Source organism: Perca flavescens, chromosome 19, assembly GCF_004354835.1.
Source record: "Perca flavescens isolate YP-PL-M2 chromosome 19, PFLA_1.0, whole genome shotgun sequence".
In the NCBI taxonomy this organism is placed as follows: domain Eukaryota; kingdom Metazoa; phylum Chordata; class Actinopteri; order Perciformes; family Percidae; genus Perca; species Perca flavescens.
Window position 1 is genome coordinate 1017479 of NC_041349.1, and position 22423 is coordinate 1039901.

At 42.5% G+C, this 22423-nt stretch overlaps 1 protein-coding gene across 1 annotated transcript in view; it reads left to right on the forward strand.

The window, feature by feature from the left end:
* LOC114546103 (zinc finger protein 721-like) overlaps nucleotides 1-22423 on the forward strand; it is a 1066380-nt gene that overhangs the window by 8182 nt on the left and 1035775 nt on the right. Inside the window, exons 3-4 of the mRNA XM_028564767.1 lie at nucleotides 12365-12481; nucleotides 14413-15107. Of these exons, the coding sequence (XP_028420568.1) occupies nucleotides 12365-12481; nucleotides 14413-15107 (812 nt within the window). The remainder of the gene's footprint in view (nucleotides 1-12364; nucleotides 12482-14412; nucleotides 15108-22423) is intronic.

Sequence of the window (22423 nt, forward strand, 5' to 3'; positions counted from 1 at the left end):
CCCAGACCTCTCAGGTGGTCTGGGACAGGTCTGCTACACTATGACCCATCCAGACCTCTCAGGTGGTCTGGGACAGGTCTACTACACTATGACCCACCCAGACCTGGTGGGTAACGTGTTATTAGTGTTTACTGTAGCTAACGGTAGGCTAACGTTACCTGCTGTGTAACATAGGCTAACGTTACCTGCTGTGTAACGTGTTATTAGTGTTTACTGTAGCTAACGGTAGGCTAACGTTACCTGCTGTGTAACGTGTTATTAGTGTTTACTGTAGCTAACGGTACCTGCTAACGTTACCTGCTGTGTAACACGTTACCTGTTATTAGTGTTACTGTAGCTAACGGTAGGCTAACGTTACCTGCTGTGTAACATGTTATTAGTGTTTACTGTAGCTAACGGTAGGCTAGCGTTACCTGCTGTGTAACGTGTTATTAGTGTTTACTGTAGCTAACGGTAGGCTAACGTTACCTGCTGTGTAACGTGTTATTAGTGTTTACTGTAGCTAACGGTAGGCTAACGTTACCTGCTGTGTAACGTGTTATTAGTGTTTACTGTAGCTAACGGTAGGCTAACGTTACCTGCTGTGTAACATGTTATTAGTGTCTACTGTAGCTAACGGTAGGCTAACGTTACCTGCTGTGTAACATGTTATTAGTGTCTACTGTAGCTAACGGTGAGCTAACGTTACCTGCTGTGTAACATGTTATTAGTGTCTACTGTAGCTAACGTTAGGCTAACGTTACCTGCTGTGTAACGTGTTATTAGTGTTTACTGTAGCTAACGTTAGGCTAACGTTACCTGCTGTGTAACGTGTTATTAGTGTTTACTGTAGCTAACGTTAGGCTAACGTTACCTGCTGTGTAACGTGTTATTAGTGTTTACTGTAGCTAACGTTAGGCTAACGTTACCTGCTGTGTAACGTGTTATTAGTGTTTACTGTAGCTAACGTTAGGCTAACGTTACCTGCTGTGTAACGTGTTATTAGTGTTTACTGTAGCTAACACCAGGCTAACGTTGCCTGCTGTGTAACGATGTTATTGGTGTTTACTGTAGCTAACGGTAGGCTAACGTTACCTGCTGTGTAACGTGTTATTAGTGTTTACTGTAGCTAACGGTGGCTAACGTTACCCTGCTGTAACGTGTTATTAGTGTTTACTGTAGCTAACGGTAGGCTAACGTTACCTGCTGTGTAACATGTTATTAGTGTCTACTGTAGCTAACGGTAGGCTAACGTTACCTGCTGTGTAACATGTTATTAGTGTCTACTGTAGCTAACGTTAGGCTAACGTTACCTGCTGTGTAACGTGTTATTAGTGTTTACTGTAGCTAACGTTAGGCTAACGTTACCTGCTGTGTAACGTGTTATTAGTGTTTACTGTAGCTAACGGTGCTAACGTTACCTGCTGTGTAACGTGTTATTAGTGTTTACTGTAGCTAACGTTAGGCTAACGTTACCTGCTGTGTAACGTGTTATTAGTGTTTACTGTAGCTAACGTTAGGCTAACGTTACCTGCTGTGTAACGTGTTATTAGTGTTTACTGTAGCTAACGTTAGGCTAACGTTACCTGCTGTGTAACGTGTTATTAGTGTTTACTGTAGCTAACGGTAGGCTAACGTTACCTGCTGTGTAACGTGTTATTAGTGTTTACTGTAGCTAACGGTAGGCTAACGTTACCTGCTGTGTAACGTGTTATTAGTGTCTACTGTAGCTAACGGTAGGCTAACGTTACCTGCTGTGTAACGTGTTATTAGTGTTTACTGTAGCTAACGGTAGGCTAACGTTACCTGCTGTGTAACGTGTTATTAGTGTTTACTGTAGCTAACGGTAGGCTAACGTTACCTGCTGTGTAACGTGTTATTAGTGTTTACTGTAGCTAACGGTACTTTGGCTAACGTTACCTGCTGTGTAACGTGTTATTAGTGTTTACTGTAGCTAACGGTAGGCTAACGTTACCTGCTGTGTAACGTGTTATTAGTGTTTACTGTAGCTAACGGTAGGCTAACGTTACCTGCTGTGTAACGTGTTATTAGTGTTTACTGTAGCTAACGGTAGGCTAACGTTACCTGCTGTGTAACGTGTTATTAGTGTTTACTGTAGCTAACGGTAGGCTAACGTTACCTGCTGTGTAACATGTTATTAGTGTTTACTGTAGCTAACGGTAGGCTAACGTTACCTGCTGTGTAACATGTTATTAGTGTTTACTGTAGCTAACGTTAGGCTAACGTTACCTGCTGTGTAACATGTTATTAGTGTCTACTGTAGCTAACGGTAGGCTAACGTTACCTGCTGTGTAACATGTTATTAGTGTCTACTAGCGTGAAATGCAGCGATGTTTCTGTTGCCTCTAACGTCTGTTTTGGAGTATCACAGAGCAACGCAGACATTTACGTGGCACCGTAATCCGCGTTGCTATTTCGTCTGGTAGATACCGGGATTTTAACATGCGTCGTTAACGTGAACAGAATTGCGTTGCCTGTATCTTTTCACAGCAAACGCGCATGTTTGGAAAGCGGTCGCACAACAGCTGAAATGGCATACTCATGTGTGCCTATGTGACAATAACATTTGTTTTGGTTAAAATCAATAAATAATTGTGATAATTAATCGTGATCAATATATTGATCAAAATCGTCGTGATTATCATTTTGGCCATAATCGTGCAGCCCTAATGCTCTACGTGTGCATGGTTAATGTTCTGCAATGTGGAGTTTTATGATGGAATATGTGATAACGTTGTTATAATCATGCCAGATATACATACAAGAGTAATTTTATTTTTCGTTTCATTATGGTGTAAAGTACAGTTTAGTTTGCTCTAAGGTTGTTAGCTTTAAATCGTATATACTGTTAGCTATAGCTATGATATTAATTCATTAATTTAATCCTTTCAAAAGCATCACTCATATCCCAGCATTCTGTTATTGATTATTCAGACTGGCTACAGTGGCGAGCATAGACATAAAATATATGTATAATTATGCGGTATAGGAATAAAAATATATGTTCTAATTATACAGTCTATGGTAGGGGTATAGGCATAAAAATATATGTTCTAATTATACAGTCTATGGTAGGGGTATAGGCATAAAAATATATGTATAATTATACAGTCTATGGTAGGGGTATAGGCATAAAAATATATGTATAAATATACAGTCTATGGTAGGGGTATAGGCATAAAAATATATGTATAAATATACAGTCTATGGTAGGGGTATAGGCATAAAAATATATGTATAAATATACAGTTTATGGTAGGGGTATAGGCATAAAAATATATGTATAATTATACAGTCTATGGTGGTAGTATAGACATCCAAAAATCCCCTGGTGGTACATGCTGCCCACTTCAGCAGCATCGTTGATGGCATATGCCAGTGTGGTACGTTATAGGGATGCACGATATTGACAAAATGTGAATATTACAAAACACATAACAAAACATAAACAGATTTCCCTAACATTAGTTATTTTTAGTTGTTTATGAGTCCTCACTAAAATAATATAATGCAGTTTAAAAAGAAACTAGTTTGTTTTATTGTCACAACAGAACAGAGGATATCAAAATATATTAAAGTTCTGATTAATAAAATGTATAAAAATACAAACTTAAGATATGTAACTTAAAGTCCTTTGAACAAAAACACAATAGCAAAAAAAAAAAATCTCCACTCGGGTTCAATGCCCCCAGCCTCCACAGGGATGCACGAAAAGCTCCGCCGGAGGTGTGAGTTGAAAGTCTGTCGGACAGGGGCCTCCTCCAGACGTTCCCAATTTACCCGCACTACCCGTTTGGGCTTACCAGGTCTGTCCAGAGTCTTCCCCCCCCACCCTGACCCAACTCACCACCAGATGGTGATCGGTGGACAGCTCCGCCCCTCTCTTCACCCGAGTGTCCAAAACATACGGCCTCAGATCAGATGAAACGATTATGAAATCGATCATTGACCTTTGGTGCTCTAGTACAGTGGTTCCCAACCTTTTTTCCTTGGCGCCCCCCCTACTCATGTCTAAGAAAAGCTGAGCCCCCCACCCAAAACCGAAGTTGAGGTAACTCTCGAGATAGAGCCTCTCTTTCTTTTTTTGATACAGACGAGTTATCAGCACTGTTTCTCCGGCATGTTTCATTCATAAAATAGTGATGCCGTGGCGGCAGGAAAATTGAGGATACAACAAAATATAGTTTTCATACAGACTTTTGTATACATTAGATATTCTAGTGTATTATAATTTGTTTAACATGTGCAAAACATTTTTTTTTTTTACCTCAACCTCAAACCAGATAAAGACTCGCGCCCCCCCTGTGATCTTTGCCGCCCCCCTGGTGGTGCCCGGACCCCAGGTTGGGAACCAGTGCTCTAGTACACTTCATCCCTATGTTGGAACATGGTGTTCGTTATAGACAATCCATGACTAGCACAGAAGTCCAACAACAAACAACCACTCTGGTTTAGATCAGTTCCTCCCAATCACGCCTCTCCAGGTTTCTCCATCATCGCCCACGTGTGCGTTGAAGTCCCCCAGCAGAACAATGGAGTCCCCCACTGGAGCCCCATGCAGGACTCCATTCAAGGTCTCCAAGAAGGCCGAATACTCCGAACTCCTGTTTGGTGCATATGCACAAACAACAGTCAGAGTCCCCCCCCCCAACCCGCAGGCGTAGGGAGGTGACCAAGGTTATAATCGTTAACGAAAACGAACGAAATAACGAAAACTAGATGGGGAAAAACATTGCTGTTAACTGAAATAAAAATAAAAACGAGGCATTACAAAAAACCGATTACTAAACTAAAACTGTAATGTCTGTTTGCAAAACTAACTAAAATGAAATAAAATTATCGAGTAAATGTCCTTAGTTTTCGTCTTTGTCAATGTCTTTCACAGAGCAAATAACTTTATATCTTTCAGAGTTGACATTTCCGACCTGTTTTATTCAGTCTATGCCGTAGTTTCCGACTGGGAACCCAGAAATTCCGACATTCCACGTAAAATTGAACACAACACGTCCGTATCCCTCACCTGGCATCATAGCGGTACTGAAAGTCTGGAGAAAGCGGCAGAGACTTATTTGATTATGACTGGGTCAGATAAAAGCAAGTGCCTCGCAGTGGAAGGAGGTAAAATAAGTGGACAATTAAGGGAAAAATCCCACGAATTTGAAAGTACATTAGAGAAGCGGCACAAGGAGGCTAACCTAGCTTACCTTAACAAGCAGTGACAGGGCAAGGAGAAGGCAAAGCCCCCTTCCCCAAAACACCCATCATAAAACACATTGTCAGGGCCTGATTAAATGTTATTCATTGCTGTTTGTTCTTTTCATTTCCTCTATCAAACATAATTAAGCAGTACAAAAGTCTGGGATCTTACAACTGTTGATCTAAAAGTTTGCTACTTTACTCGAACCAAAATTCAAAACACCTGTTGATGTTCCAAGTTGGCTATTTAGGGTTTTCCTGGTTACTAACACATTTTTTTACTGCTGCGTCTGTGTAGACTGTTTAGAACTCTCAAAGTGTTTTTACATTTGTAAATATTTCATTATATCTTTTAATGGGACAACAAAAATCACATTTGAACTATATTCGTGTAGCTTGATATGGTGTAAATTCCCTCAAAATAACTCATTTAAAAATGTATAAACTGCTGGACACTAAAGTCAGTCCACCTTTTTAATATAGAGGCAGATATAAAGGCCAGTTATTCCATGGCCAGGATACTTCACCATAAACCCCCATCATCACATACCCTTCACCATACCCCCCCATCATCACATACCCTTCACCATACCCCACATCATCACATACCCTTCACCATACCCCCCCCATCATCACATACCCTTCACCATACCCCCCCATCATCACATACCCTTCACCATACCCCCACATCATCACATACCCTTCACCATACCCCCCATCATCATCACATGCCCCCCCTTCACCATACCCCCCCCCATCATCACATACCCTTCACCATACCCCCACATCATCACATACCCTTCACCATACCCCCCATCCCCATCATCACATACCCCCCCATCCACATACCCTTCACCATACCCCCCCATCATCACATACCCTTCACCATACCCCCCATCATCACATACCCTTCACCATACCCCCACATCATCACATACCCTTCACCATACCCCCCATCATCACATACCCTTCACCATACCCCCCATCATCACATACCCTTCACCATACCCCCCATCATCACATACCCTTCACCATACCCCCACATCATCACATACCCTTCACCATACCCCCCCACATCATCACATACCCTTCACCATACCCCCACATCATCACATACCCTTCACCATACCCCCACATCATCACATACCCTTCACCATACCCCCCACATCATCACATACCCTTCACCATACCCCCCCCCATCATCACATACCCTTCACCATACCCCCCACATCATCACATACCCTTCACCATACCCCCCATCATCACATACCCTTCACCATACCCCCACATCATCACATACCCTTCACCATACCCCCCCATCATCACATACCCTTCACCATACCCCCACATCATCACATACCCTTCACCATACCCCCATCATCATCTTCACCATGCCCCCCTTCACATACCCCATACCCCCCACATCATCACATACCCTTCACCATACCCCCATCATCACCCTTCACCATGCCCCCCTTCATCACATACCCTTCCCCACATCATCACATACCCTTCACCATACCCCCCACATCATCACATACCCCCCCTTCATACCCATACCCCCACATCATCACATACCCTTCACCATACCCCCATCATCACATCATCACCATACCCCCCTTCATCCATACCCTTCCCATACCCCCACATCATCACATACCCTTCACCATACCCCCACATCATCACATACCCTTCACCATACCCCACATCATCACATACCCTTCACCATACCCCCACATCATCACATACCCTTCACCATACCCCCCATCATCACATACCCTTCACCATACCCCCACATCATCACATACCCTTCACCATACCCCCACATCATCACATACCCTTCACCATACCCCCACATCATCACATACCCTTCACCATACCCCCCACATCATCACATACCCTTCACCATACCCCCACATCATCACATACCCTTCACCATACCCCCCATCATCACATACCCTTCACCATACCCCCCATCATCACATACCCTTCACCATACCCCCACATCATCACATACCCTTCACCATACCCCCACATCATCACATACCCTTCACCATACCCCCCCATCATCACATACCCTTCACCATACCCCCCACATCATCACACCCCCCCTTCACCATACCCCCACATCATCACATACCCCCCCATACCATCATCATCACATACCCTTCACCATACCCCCACATCATCACATACCCTTCACCATACCCCCACATCATCACATACCCTTCACCATACCCCCCACATCATCACATACCCTTCACCATACCCCCACATCATCACATACCCTTCACCATACCCCCACATCATCACATACCCTTCACCATACCCCCACATCATCACATACCCTTCACCATACCCCCCACATCATCACATACCCTTCACCATACCCCCACATCATCACATACCCTTCACCATACCCCCACATCATCACATACCCTTCACCATCATCATACCCCCACCATCATCACATACCCTTCACCATACCCCCACATCATCACATACCCTTCACCACCCCCCCATCATCACATACCCTTCACCATACCCCCCCCATCATCACATACCCTTCACCATACCCCCCCATCATCACATACCCTTCACCATACCCCCACATCATCACATACCCTTCACCATACCCCCACATCATCACATACCCTTCACCATACCCCCACATCATCACATACCCTTCACCATACCCCCACATCATCACATACCCTTCACCATACCCCCACATCATCACATACCCTTCACCATACCCCCACATCATCACATACCCTTCACCATACCCCCACATCATCACATACCCTTCACCATACCCCCACATCATCACATACCCTTCACCATACCCCCCACCATCATACCCTTCACCATACCCCCCACCTCATCACATACCCTACCCATACCCCACATCATCACATACCCTTCACCATACCCCCACATCATCACATACCCTTCACCATACCCCCCACATCATCACATACCCTTCACCATACCCCCACATCATCACATACCCTTCACCATACCCCCACATCATCACATACCCTTCACCATAACCCCCATCATCACATACCCTTCACCATACCCCCACATCATCACATACCCTTCACCATACCCCCACATCATCACATACCCTTCACCATACCCCCCATCATCATCCTTCACCATACCCCCTCATCACATACCCCACCCCCCCATCATCACATACCCTTCACCATACCCCCACATCATCACATACCCTTCACCATACCCCCCATCATCACATACCCTTCACCATACCCCCCCATCATCACATACCCTTCACCATACCCCCCCATCATCACATACCCTTCACCATACCCCCATCATCATCACATACCCTTCACCATACCCCCACATCATCACATACCCTTCACCATACCCCCACATCATCACATACCCTTCACCATACCCCCCATCATCACATACCCTTCACCATACCCCCACATCATCACATACCCTTCACCATACCCCCCATCATCACATACCCTTCACCATACCCCCCATCATCACATACCCTTCATACCCCCCATCATCCCCCCATCATCACATACCCTTCACCATACCCCCACATCATCACATACCCTTCACCATACCCCCACATCATCACATACCCTTCACCATACCCCCCCATCATCACATACCCTTCACCATACCCCCCCATCATCATCACATACCCTTCACCATACCCCCACATCATCACATACCCTTCACCATACCCCCCCCATCATCATCACCCATACCCTTCAAAACCATCCCCCCCACATCATCACATACCCGATATTTTTCACCATAGTCCCAAACATCATCACATCACCTGGTTCAAATTAAATAATAAACCTTCACCATACCCCCCATCATTAAATGCTCCTGTTCACCATAAAACCCCCCACATCAGTACCTTTTTGAAATCAAAGCTCCATATTTCACGTTCCATACCCCCACATCACTTTGTTCAAAATGTAATGCCTCTTCACCATAGTCCCATTCTTCCCCTAAAAGATGAACATCATCAAAACAAACCCTTGTTAATACAAAGAATATTTATTATCATCGGTTCACAGACCCTTCACCATCACCCTTCTGAACAGTTTCATCACAGTTTAAAACACCCTGAAATGTCCAGGCTCATTCCTCCCCATTTATTTCATCACATACCCTTCGTGTCATACGGCCCCCCATCATCTGCATACCCTTCACCATCCGCCCCCCATCATCACATATCCTTCACAGGTCGTCCCCCCACATCATCACATACCCTTCACCATAGCCCCCACATCATCACATACCCTTCACTCTCATACCCCCTCAGGTTCATCACATACCCTTCACCATAAAACACATTGTCACCATCATTCATTGCTGTTTGTTCCATTTTCAACGAACCCCCACATCAGCACATACCCTTCACCATACCCCCCACATCATCCAGATACCCGGTTTTCGTATGTTTAGAACCCCTACATCATCACATACCCTTCACCATACCCCCACATCATCACATACCCTTCACCATACCCCCACATCATCACATACCCTTCACCATACCCCCCATCATCATACCCTTCACATCACCCTTCACCATACCCCCACATCATCACATACCCTTCACCACCCCCCCCATCATCACATACCCTTCACCATACCCCCCATCATCACCCCCCCTTCACCATACCCCCCATCATCACATACCCTTCACCATACCCCCACATCATCACATACCCTTCACCATACCCCCCACATCATCACATACCCTTCACCATACCCCCACATCATCACATACCCTTCACCATACCCCCCCACATCATCACATACCCTTCACCATACCCCCACATCATCACATACCCTTCACCATACCCCCACATCATCACATACCCTTCACCATACCCCCCACATCATCACATACCCCTTCACCATACCCCCACATCATCACATACCCTTCACCATACCCCCACATCATCACATACCCTTCACCATACCCCCACATCATCACATACCCTTCACCATACCCCCCACATCATCACATACCCTTCACCATACATACCCCCCACATCATCACATACCCTTCACCATACCCCCACATCATCACATACCCTTCACCATACCCCCCCATCATCACATACCCTTCACCATACCCCCACATCATCACATACCCTTCACCATACCCCCACATCATCACATACCCTTCACCATACCCCCACATCATCACATACCCTTCACCATACCCCCACATCATCACATACCCTTCACCATACCCCCACATCATCACATACCCTTCACCATACCCCCACATCATCACATACCCTTCACCATACCCCCACATCATCACATACCCTTCACCATACCCCCACATCATCACATACCCTTCACCATACCCCCATCATCATCATCACATACCCTTCACCATACCCCCACATCATCACATACCCTTCACCATACCCCCCACATCATCACATACCCTTCACCATACCCCCACATCATCACATACCCTTCACCATACCCCCACATCATCACACCATACCCCCCTTCACCATACCCCCCCATCATCACATACCCTTCACCATACCCCCACATCATCACATACCCTTCACCCACCCCCACATCATCACATACCCTTCACCATACCCCCACATCATCACATACCCTTCACCATACCCCCACATCATCACATACCCTTCACCATACCCCCACACCATACCCTTCACCATACCCCCACATCATCACATACCCTTCACCATACCCCCACATCATCACATACCCTTCACCATACCCCCACATCATCACATACCCTTCACCATACCCCCACATCATCACATACCCTTCACCATACCCCCACATCATCACATACCCTTCACCATACCCCCCACATCATCACATCACCACCCCTTCACCATACCCCCCACATCATCACATACCCTTCACCATACCCCCACATCATCACATACCCTTCACCATACCCCCACATCATCACATACCCTTCACCATACCCCCCACATCATCACATACCCTTCACCATACCCCCACATCATCACATACCCTTCACCATACCCCCATCATCACATACCCTTCACCATACCCCCACATCATCACATACCCTTCACCATACCCCCCATCATCACACCATACCCCCCTTCACCATACCCCCACATCATCACATACCCTTCACCATACCCCCCCATCATCACATACCCTTCACCATACCCCCCACATCATCACATACCCTTCACCATACCCCCCATCATCACATACCCTTCACCATACCCCCACATCATCACATACCCTTCACCATACCCCCACATCATCACATGGTGGGGGGTATGGTGAAGGGTATGTGATGATGTGGGGCTATTTTAATTTAACATTTAACATAGGGGTGTACTAACTTTAGTTGCCAGCGTTTTAAACATTAATGGCTGTGTTGAGTTATTTTGAGAGGACAGCACATTAACACTGTTATACAAGCTGTACACAGTGTAATTTCTTCACTGTTGTCCCATTAAAAGATATAATGAAATATTTACAAACATGTGAGGGGTGTACTCACTTTTGTGAGATACTGTATTTGTGCTCATCATCCTATGTACATTTTATGTACTGGTGTTATTGTTGAATATATTGTGAATACATATTTCTAAAATTGTATGATGTTTTTGTTGAGTTATTACACAATACTTTTTTCTGACCTTTTTGAATCTTGCCCCCAATAAGTAACCCATATTACCAACAAAGACTGAAATTAATAAAAACTAAACTAAAACTAAGCATTTTCAAAAACTAAACAATTAAAACCGCTTTAAAAACTAATTAAAACTAAACTGAATTTTAAAACAAAAAGTCAAAACGAAATAAAAAATAAAAACTAATGAAAAATGTAAAACTATAATAACCTTTGAGGTGACCCACTCGTCCACCGGGGTAAACTCCAATGATGCGGCGCTCAGCCGGGGGCTTGTGAGTATCCCCACACCCGCCCGGTGCCTCACACCCTGGGCAACTCCGGAGAAGAAAAGAGTCCAACCCCTCGGGGGCCGGGCTCCGTGGCAACCCGGCCCCCAGGTGACGAGCCCTCCGTCTGGGCCTGGCTACGGGTACATATTACTGTTCACTTAAGTCCTGTTATTATTTTAACATTGTGACCATTGCTGGATTTCAGGACAAGAGAGGAATGGAGGAGGACAACCAGGACTGGGACTGGGACTGTGTCTCTGATACCAACGAGGTCCCCAGGAGACCAGCAGCAGACTCGGACTCTGATAGCAGCGATGTTCAGGTCAGTGTTCAGGACACAACAACCACTCTAAAGAAAGAGTTGAGGCTCTGTGGATCATTCTGTTGTTAGAGATCTAATGTGGAGAAAGGAAGTTGTAGGAGCCCATTGAAGTTATTGATAAAATGTCTGCAATATACATTCTGACCACTAGGGTGTAGTATAGGATTTATAATATAAAATATTAATGTCACAGTCATTGGTGCTGTTATATTGCCTTAATGAAGACTAATAATTTTCTATTAAAGAAAAGATAGAAAATAAATATTTGTGTGTGCTGTAAAGTGGTTAGAAAAAATTAAATCAGAGTTGGCTAAAATCGGTATCGGTCAAACTCAATGAAAAATTGTTAATCGGAATCTGCCTAGAAAGTTGTAATCGGTGTATTGACCGGCATGAAATCGCCATACGTCAGGCTGACCTGCCGCTCGCCGGTCATCTCCAAGCACGTGAAACTATCGTTGCATCTCTAATAATATATATAAAGTCCTATTCAATGTTATTATGTACATTATATTATTATATTTTGCTGTTTTTTTTAAACTGATGACTACACTGTTAGTCATGTTTACAGTGTGCATTGAGTTTACCACGTAATTATCTTTATAGGTTCTAGATTTCAGAGTCCAAGTTCTTCGGTGTCTTTCTTTCCTACAGTATGTCCATATATACGAGGATGCAAAGCATATAATATGTAGAGAAGGAAACTCGGCCTCTGTAAAAACTAAAGTGGCAGATAATAGCCGACCGAGTGAATGCTAGTCTAAAAATATACATTTATGAACTACTGCTCTGAACTGAAACCATTGAAGGAGTCAATTGTCATTTGCAGAAACAAACAGCTGTACACTTTGCCTTAAAAGCGAGCAGTGGGAGTTAATATGTTACTTAGGACATGTATATTTTATCTCATACGAGAGAGAGGGAGAGGGAGGGAGAGATATGTATGCATCATATTCAGCTCCTCTTTTCACCCTGTGTGTTGAGCTCTCTGTTTTAGCCAAAGACTGAGGCATCTCACTTCTGTTCCACCTTTGTTAGGAGTCGCTCAAGTGCAGTACCTACCTAGTTATAGGTAAGGACTACTAGCCAGTCAGAAGCAGAGTATGAGGGTGTGCCCTGACAGTACCTAGGTAAGGACTACTAGGTAAGGACTACTAGCCAGTCAGAAGCAGAGTATGAGGGCGTGCCCTGACAGTACCTAGGTAAGGACTACTAGGTAAGGACTACTAGCCAGTCAGAAGCAGAGTATGAGGGCCCTGACAGTACCTAGGTAAGGACTACTAGCCAGTCAGAAGCAGAGTATGAGGGCGTGCCCTGACAGTACTTAGGTAAGGACTACTAGCCAGTCAGAAGCAGAGTATGAGGGCGTGCCCTGACAGTAACTAGGTAAGGACTACTAGCCAGTCAGAAGCAGAGAATGAGGGCGTGCCCTGACAGTACCTAGGTAAGGACTACTAGCCAGTCAGAAGCAGAGAATGAGGGCGTGCCCTGACAGTACCTAGGTAAGGACTACTAGCCAGTCAGAAGCAGAGTATGAGGGCGTGCCCTGACAGTATGTAGGTAAGGACTACTAGCCAGTCAGAAGCAGAGTATGAGGGCGTGCCCTGACAGTATGTAGGTAAGGACTACTAGCCAGTCAGAAGCAGAGTACGAGGGCATGCCATGCTAGCAGCTTGGCTAGCATTATAACGTGTGTTACAAAGTGACCACGTTTGTCTCTGAAGTAAAGGCTGGACTACAATAGAGCTGTTTGTGAACATCTCAGCAACCTGAACATATATTCCTTCATTTTGTCATAAATTATTGTATGAAGAGTTCAAATTGTGAGAGCATGTCCAGGGTTTAAAGAAGGTTGTACCATAACTCTCTCTCTCTCTCTCTCTCTCTCTCTCTCTCTCTCTCTCTCTCTCTCTCTCTCTCTGTTGCTATAGAAACGGAGAGGAAGAAAGGGACCCAAACGTCACCACTGTCAACACTGTGACAAATCCTACAAAACATCTGCATATTTAAAGATTCATCAGAGAGTTCACACTGGAGAGAATCTACACAGCTGTGATGAATGTGGGGCAGCTTTCACACACCATTGTCACCTTAAAGCACATCAGTGCATTCATGCTGGAGATAAACCTTACAGATGTGATCAATGTGGGACAGCTTTCGCACGACAGAGTAACCTAAAAAGCCATCAACGTGTTCACGCTGGAGATAAACCTTACAGCTGTGATCTATGTGGGGCAGCTTTCAAACGACAGAATACCCTAAACAGACATCAACACATTCACACTGGATATAGACCTTACAGCTGTGATCAATGTGGTAAAACCTTTACTAGGAGTAGTGACCTAGTAATCCACCGACGTATTCACACCGGAGAGAGGCCGTACTGGTGTGAACAATGTGGTAAAACTTTTGCTCGTAGTAGTAGCCTTCAATCTCACCAGCGCATTCACACTGGAGAGAAGCCGTACTGGTGTGATCAATGTGGGAAAATGTTTGCTGAGAATAGTAGCCTTAAAACTCACCAGCGCATTCACACAGGAGAGAAGCCGTACGGTTGTGATCAATGTGGGTCAGCTTTTGCTCAGAGTAGTACACTTAAAACTCACCAGCGCATTCACACGGCCTCGTAGTGAACATGTTTCAGAGCCAACATGTTTCCTCCTGCCTCCTCCTCATGCCCTGATAGCTGTGTTCTTATATTCTGATATTCTCTCCACATTGAAGGATGACCAGCAGTAACTTTATCTTCTGAACAGCATGGATGTTATCCTGGCTACAACTACACATTACACTCCCTCCCTTTAAAGGCCTTCATTCCACCTCAAAATTAGCTTTTATTCCTGTAATAAAATATTTTGAGTTCAGGGTTCAACTGTTAGCGCTATTTAACTAATGCTGCAAAGAGGTTTGTTCTTAATTTGAAAAATGCCATCACTGTTTACTAAGGTAATGTCAAATTACTGAAATATAGTCTATTGTCCCTTAAGACGAAGAAAAGAAGCAAATCTTCATAACTGGGAAGCTTTAATCAGAACATGTCTGCTGCTTTAAAAATAACTTGAACAGTTAATATGTTTAAACTGCGTTCGTGCCGCCGCCATCTTGGGACGAACAACTGATCTTAAAGTAACTATTTGCAACTTAAAATAATGTTTCCAAAATCGTTTCAGTGGATCATCAACTCGTAACAGGGTGAACGGCACTTCTGCCCTCACTTTGCTGCTCTCTACCGGCTATAACCAACTATGGAAGTTTGACAATTCAGCTTCCAACCTGTAGGAGGACCGAAGAGGAAAAGTTACATAGTGTTGATTTAAAGGACAAATCCGGCGCAAAATGACCCTAGGGGTTAATAACACACGTTCCCCTTCACAGCCCTGTATAAAGGGGGAAACATGAGGGCACGGGTATATTTTAGGTTATTAGGCTTGTTAACACACCAACTATAGTTTGTTAGAAAATATTATCAACTTTAATTGAGTGAAGTAATGAAGTAATTGTGCTTATTAACACATGATTACTGTGTCTTATATTTGTAACTTACCTATAATGGGAGCAGCATTGCACTCAGTGGGAGCAGTGATGCTGCGCTTTGAACTGAAGGATGGCTGGCCAGTCAGGAGTTTGGTGGTTGAGATGTGAAGGACATCAGAGATGGCTGTCGGTCATTCTGGTTTTCAATCTGCTTTTGTTCAGAGTTAACACAGAAAATGTTTGCTCACATACGTATGTTGAGCCGAACAGACTCATTCTTTTGTGGCGTCTCATCAGAGGGAACTCGTCTTTTTCCAAGCCCTGGTAGAAGTCGCGTAGAGAGAGAAGCTGACTTTGCTTCTCCAGAGAATTATCACACTGCATTTCAATAAGTTCTACTTTGAGGCTCTCTTCCACTTCTGCTGTGTGCACCAGGAAGGGAGTCGAGAACACTGTGATGTCTTTCTCAATGACGGAAAAATCTTTTTAAGTGCTGACTGAATTCTGTGATGAGAGATGTGATCACAGACACGTATTTCCCAGTTGCTGCAGAAAGCTTTGCATTTGGAAAAGCAGATTTGATTTTGGACAGCGTGGGGAAGTGTGCCACGTTGAAGTTGCGTAGTTGCATCTCAAAGTGACGGAGCTTCACACAGAATGCTTTCATGTGCACGTAAAGTTGTGGCACGGGCTGGTCTTTGCCATGTAGGCTCTTGTTCAGTGTGTTAAAGCGCCCATATTATGCTCATTTTCAGGTTCATAACTGTATTTTAAGGTTGTACCAGAATAGGTTTACATGGTTTAATTTTCAAAAAACACCATATTTTTGTTGTACTGCACAGCTCTCTCTCACTGCTGCAGATCCTCTTTTCACCTGGTTTCTGTTTTAGCTACAGAGTGAGACCTCTTTTCATGTTCTTCTTCTGTACTATCTTTGATTGCACTCGCACATGCTCAGTAGCTCAGATGTAGAGCATGTCAGCTAGCTAACTCTAGAGACAGTAAAAGAGAGCCTGTTTCTCCAACTTTGGTCAGTTACAAGGCAGGATTAGCTGGGAGACTTCTAAATGAAGGTGCACATGTAAGTAGTTCTTTTGTAGATTATGGTGAACTTGTGTGTTGTAGCAGTGCTTTGCTATTGAGAACGACGTAGCATGCTAGCATTAGCGTTAGCATTAGCGTTAGCATTAGCGTTAGCATGCTTACGCTAACGCTACGAGCTAACGGTTGTGGTTAGCCAGCTCATTTCGGACTGTGACGTCACAGTCCGAGCCGATTTTGAACAGCTCACTAGGAGACTGAAGGCAGGACACATTCAGAAACCGTATCTCACTCAAAACAGCATGGATGGATTTTTTTCAAAGTTTGTATGTGTGTGGAAGCACCAGAGACACAAAAGAACACCCCAAATCCCAGAAAAAGTGTTATTTTCAAAATATGGGCACTTTAAGATGATTAGTGAGATCAACTAAAAAAGCCAGGTCTGCTAACCACAAAGGGTCGGTCCTTCTCTTTCAAAAACTGGTCCATTTCTGATCTCAGGGAAAAACACCGCTGCAGCACATCAGAATGGTAGAGTACGTCCCCGTATCCAGCATCAACAACAGATAGAAAAGCTTGGAATTGTCTGTGGTAGAGCCCTCATGCTCGAATTATGTTGACAGTTTTCACAACAGTGTTCATCACATTGCCAAGCTGGACTGTCTTGGCACAGAGGGCTTCTTGGTGGATGATACAGTGCATTTTAACAGCCGTGCCTCCACTCTCTTACACCTTGGAGCACACCATAGAGGCCATTACTTTGCGCTCGTCTGTCATTGCTGGAGCCCCATCCATTGTAACTCCACACAGTTTGTCCCATTTAAGTCCCATCTTGTCAATTGCATTTGACACAAATGTCCTTACCCGTTGTTGTGCCCCTTTAAGGTGGTTACACACCAACCAGATGGCCAACCGTTGGCAGTAAAGCCAGTGTGACTGATCAGTCTCCCCGAGTCGGTCCAAAAAGTTCCTCAGAACACACCGAAGAGACGAGACCTAATACGTCTCCATAACAGCAGGCGGCACTAATCTGTATTGTTGCCCAAAAAATGAAAACCGGAAGCTGATTGGAAAACGTGTCACATAGGTCTGGATTCTGTCGGTCATTGTGGTTCCCAAAAAACAGCTAGCTGCCATTTGCTTAACTTCCTGTTCTCTCTCAGCACCAGTGGTAGTCTGGATGCTTGGTTTCATAGTGTGGTCGTACATGATAGTCTTTCATCACTACAACTGTTTCATTACAAATCAAACAGACACACTTCCCCTTGACTTCACTGAAGAAATGTTCATTTTCCCATTGTGTCTGAAATCTCCGGCACTCACTTGCTATTTTTCGTTTCTTCGGTTCTGCCATTTTTGGGTCACTTGTTGCAAAGTTTTTCTTTGTCTGCTCTTGTTTTGAGGAGAGGCTGTCTTGTTCAAGACAGTAGCTCCCCCTAGTGGTAAAACTAAGAAGTACAATACAGTCAAGCACGAATTTCATGTGTGGGCCATATGCCATTATATTTTTAGAATTAGCTACGGGCCAATAATAATGGGCCCCTGTAGTTTGGACACCCCTGTATTAAAGGTAGTGCATTATGGAACATGCTACCCCCAACTATAAGGGGATGTCCCACTCTGGCCACCTTTTAATAGCCAGGTAAAGGTGTGGCTTAGAGCTAACCAAACATACAACCACCTCTAACAGTATGCTGTACCGTATTAGCCCAGTAGAGCATACTAGTGAATTGTGTCTCCGTTTTAACACTTACTAATGAATTGTCTCCTTGTTTTTATATAGCAAATGTTACTATTGTATATCTTTTGTCATTTTTTTATTGTAACTTCAACCTGCCTAATGGACTACAGATGGAAATTAGCCCCCGGGGTACATCCTGGCATTTTTACGTGTACTGCTGTACATGTTCATCAATGTGCATTGTCCTGAAATAATAAATAAATACAAAAAAAATAAAATTGCTCATTATTATTACTACTGTTATTATCATAGTGTCAAAAATGTTAGCTGGCGTTGTTCAGTCGCTAGCTCAGCTTATAGGTTCATGAAATTACTGATTTAGCAATAACTATACAATACTAACCCTAACCCTATGGTAAACAAGGGTTTCCTAGAACCGCCCCTGTTCTATACCATCTTTTTAATAAACTGTACACTTACAAAGATCTCAATGCTGGGGTTAACATGTAGGGACCCTCATTATGCTACCATGGAAGTGAGGTGATATTTTGGGACTTGTTAGTGGAGTAGAAATAGAGATTTATTTTTACTTTCCCCTCTGCCCCGACGACTAGCGTTATAAGCTAATTAGCAGTTAGCACTAAAACTGGTCACATTAGATTAGCATGAAAACATATCCCAGAGAACGGTTGACTCGGTACACGTGTTATTAACCCCTAGGGTCATTTTTCGCTGGATTTGTCCTTTAAAGACTCAGAAAAAGATTGTTATACTGCTTTTGGATGTTCAAGTAAAATAAATGCTAAACTAAGCAACATAGAATAAACTTTCACAGATAAAGAGGTTTTACAATATTTAACTATTATGAAAGCATTGAATTTAATATCACAAAAAGGTGACATTAATCCTTCTTTTAAGCTAACAATAAGCTAAATTACTGTCCTGACAAGCCAGCCCCACATCCAGGTGTTGGGTCTGGGAACTCTCCATTGGCAGGGCTCAATCCGAGGGGCGGGATAAACGGTTGTCTCTCTACACCAATAGGATAGCTCTACAACCAGGCAGATTCAACTTTAAACTCTGAACACATCTTCCTTTTTTTTTCTTTTTGCTAGCTTGTGTCATGCTATTATTTAAGTGATTATTAATATCTCTTTGTTGTTTGTTATGTGTGTTACTGAACATTTCCTCGAGTTATTCCCCCATAGACCCCCCCCCATGTGAAAAAATCCAAACTTTACATCAGAAATAAACATGTTTACAGCTTGGTACAAAAAATGGTTTTGGTCTATGAAGCTAATTTCACCCTTCATAACAACTGTTATATAACTCACCTGTTTAAACTGTATCAAGGCTTAAATCAGCAGCCTGTCAAAAAAAAAAAAACTTTGGTAAGAAAACCATTTTTAATTTAACCAAGTATTCTGTATTATAAATACATGTCTGGCATTTGTAGTAAACCTCTTGAAAATTCAGCGAGGAATTATGATTATAATTGTGGATAGACCTTCTGCCTCCATAGACACTCATACATTAGGACGAACACAATGTTTGTTAGGAAATGGCTGCAGTGTCAACATATCACTCTAATAAACAGGAGTGGCCAATGTGGTATCTACGTATATATATATATATATATATATATATATATATATATATATATATATATATATATATATATATATAATATTAATGTTCTTGGGAAAGGGAAGTTTGGGGTCCCCTGCTGGAGCTGCTCCCCCCGCGACCCGACACCGGATAAGCGGACGAAGATGGATGGATGGATGGATGGATATATATATATATATATATATATATATAGTATCTCACAGGCTCCTTCAGTGGATTAGACATTAGACACATGAGAACAGCTGGTTGTATTCGGGGGGAAGTTTTTGGTTAATTCTGGGATTTTTAACTCATGTATAATCATTTCTTTTTCTCTATGACACTCTTATGACTCCATATAATCCTTCAGTTTATCACCAACATTCAACATCATCACACATCTGGAGATACATGGTTTTCATTGGACAGGAAGGGGAAAAACTGTCTGTTGAAGAGTAAGTAGAAGATGTATTTCCTGCAGAAAATGCGTGTGAATGCTGAAAAGCTACATTTCGAAAGTTGAACTAGATTGCTGCTTTAATGTGTGAGAACAAGGTGATGTTGTGTAGTTGGAAAAGTTGGAAATGGTTCAACCTGCAACTTTTTGTTTTTCTTGGTAAAAATTTGAAATAAAATCTTTTTTCCCAACGTGTCTTTTGACAGTTTTGTCGTTTGTTTTGGAAGCTTTCCAGACGTTTTTGTCACTTTTTTTTAGTTTTTGTTGATTTTTTTTTGTTTTCTCCCCAAATTTTTTAAGCTTTTCCAATATTTTTGTCACTTTCTTCAACATTCTTGTATCAGTTCTTTTATTACATGCTATATAATTGAATAAAACACCCATATTCAATAAAAGGAGTGAACTGATCATTTATTTTACATGTGAAGAGTAATGATTGTATGGAACCATCCACGTTATATATATTGTTTTTGGACAATTTAGTTGAAAGAAACCCACATTTCTGATATCGAAACTTTTTGTTAATGGTTCAGATTTGACCCGAAGACATCAGGATGGTTAAATTAGTTTAAATTTCATTCAAATGTTAAATTACACCAAACATTTATGATATTTGAGGGTTTTCTGAGAAGCTGAACTACAGGCTTCAATGTGTAAGAAGAAGGTGAAGTTGTAGGAAAATGTGCAAAAGTGGAAATGATTCAAATTAATATGAATGTCTTTGAAATAGTGCTGTGCAATTAATCAAAATGAAATCGTGATTATGATTTTGGCTCCCAGTGATCACAAAAACAGAATAATCGAGAAAAACAATTATTTAGCTCATTACGTTTTGCACGTAAACTCTTATTTTCTCTTGTGTTCTGAATGAAAAAATAAAGTTTAAATAAGAAGTATTAAGGCAAATTTCAGTTTTTTTTTTTTTTTTTTTTTTGTTGATTATTTTAACTTTTTCCACTGTTTTTAAGTTCAATAATTACAACATCTTTCCAGAAGTCAACGAGTAATCGTGTTAAATTATCGTGATTTCAATATTGACTGAAATAATCGTGATTATATTTTTTTCCATAATCGAGCAGCCCTACTTTAAAAAGATAAATACAAATAACATTGTATTAACGTTTTTGTAAAAGCCGATGCAAAACTGAATTGCCGGCTTTTTTTTACATTCAGTATTTTCAAAAAGCACAAATACAATTTACAAGTTGTAAAAATATTCTTAATGAATAAAAGATGTGGAACATTTTAAGGTGTGAAGGCAGGCAGACAGGCAGGCACACAGACACACAGACAGACAGACAGACAGAAAAGATATCATGAAGCTGAATACAACTGTAACAGCTGAATGTTTAGTGAACAGTTTAACGTCTGAATGATGTCTGTAGTGTAAATGATGTGGGAGGAGTAGCATTCCTAAAAGGAAGATACCTCAAGAGGATTTGAAGATTGTTCTATTGACTTTTAATGTAAAATAAAAATGTAAAAAAGCTCAATATTTAAAAAAGTATAACTAGCAGAAAAACAGTTGAGCCATCATGTGCGTAAAGAGCTGGGTTCTCATTTATAAAACTCTGTGTAGGATGCTTACTAAAAGTGTATGTTTGGCCAAAAGCCAAAAATGGCGTACGCCAAAAAAATTCAGATTTATAAAACTCTGTAAGCAATGTTCCCTTTATAAATC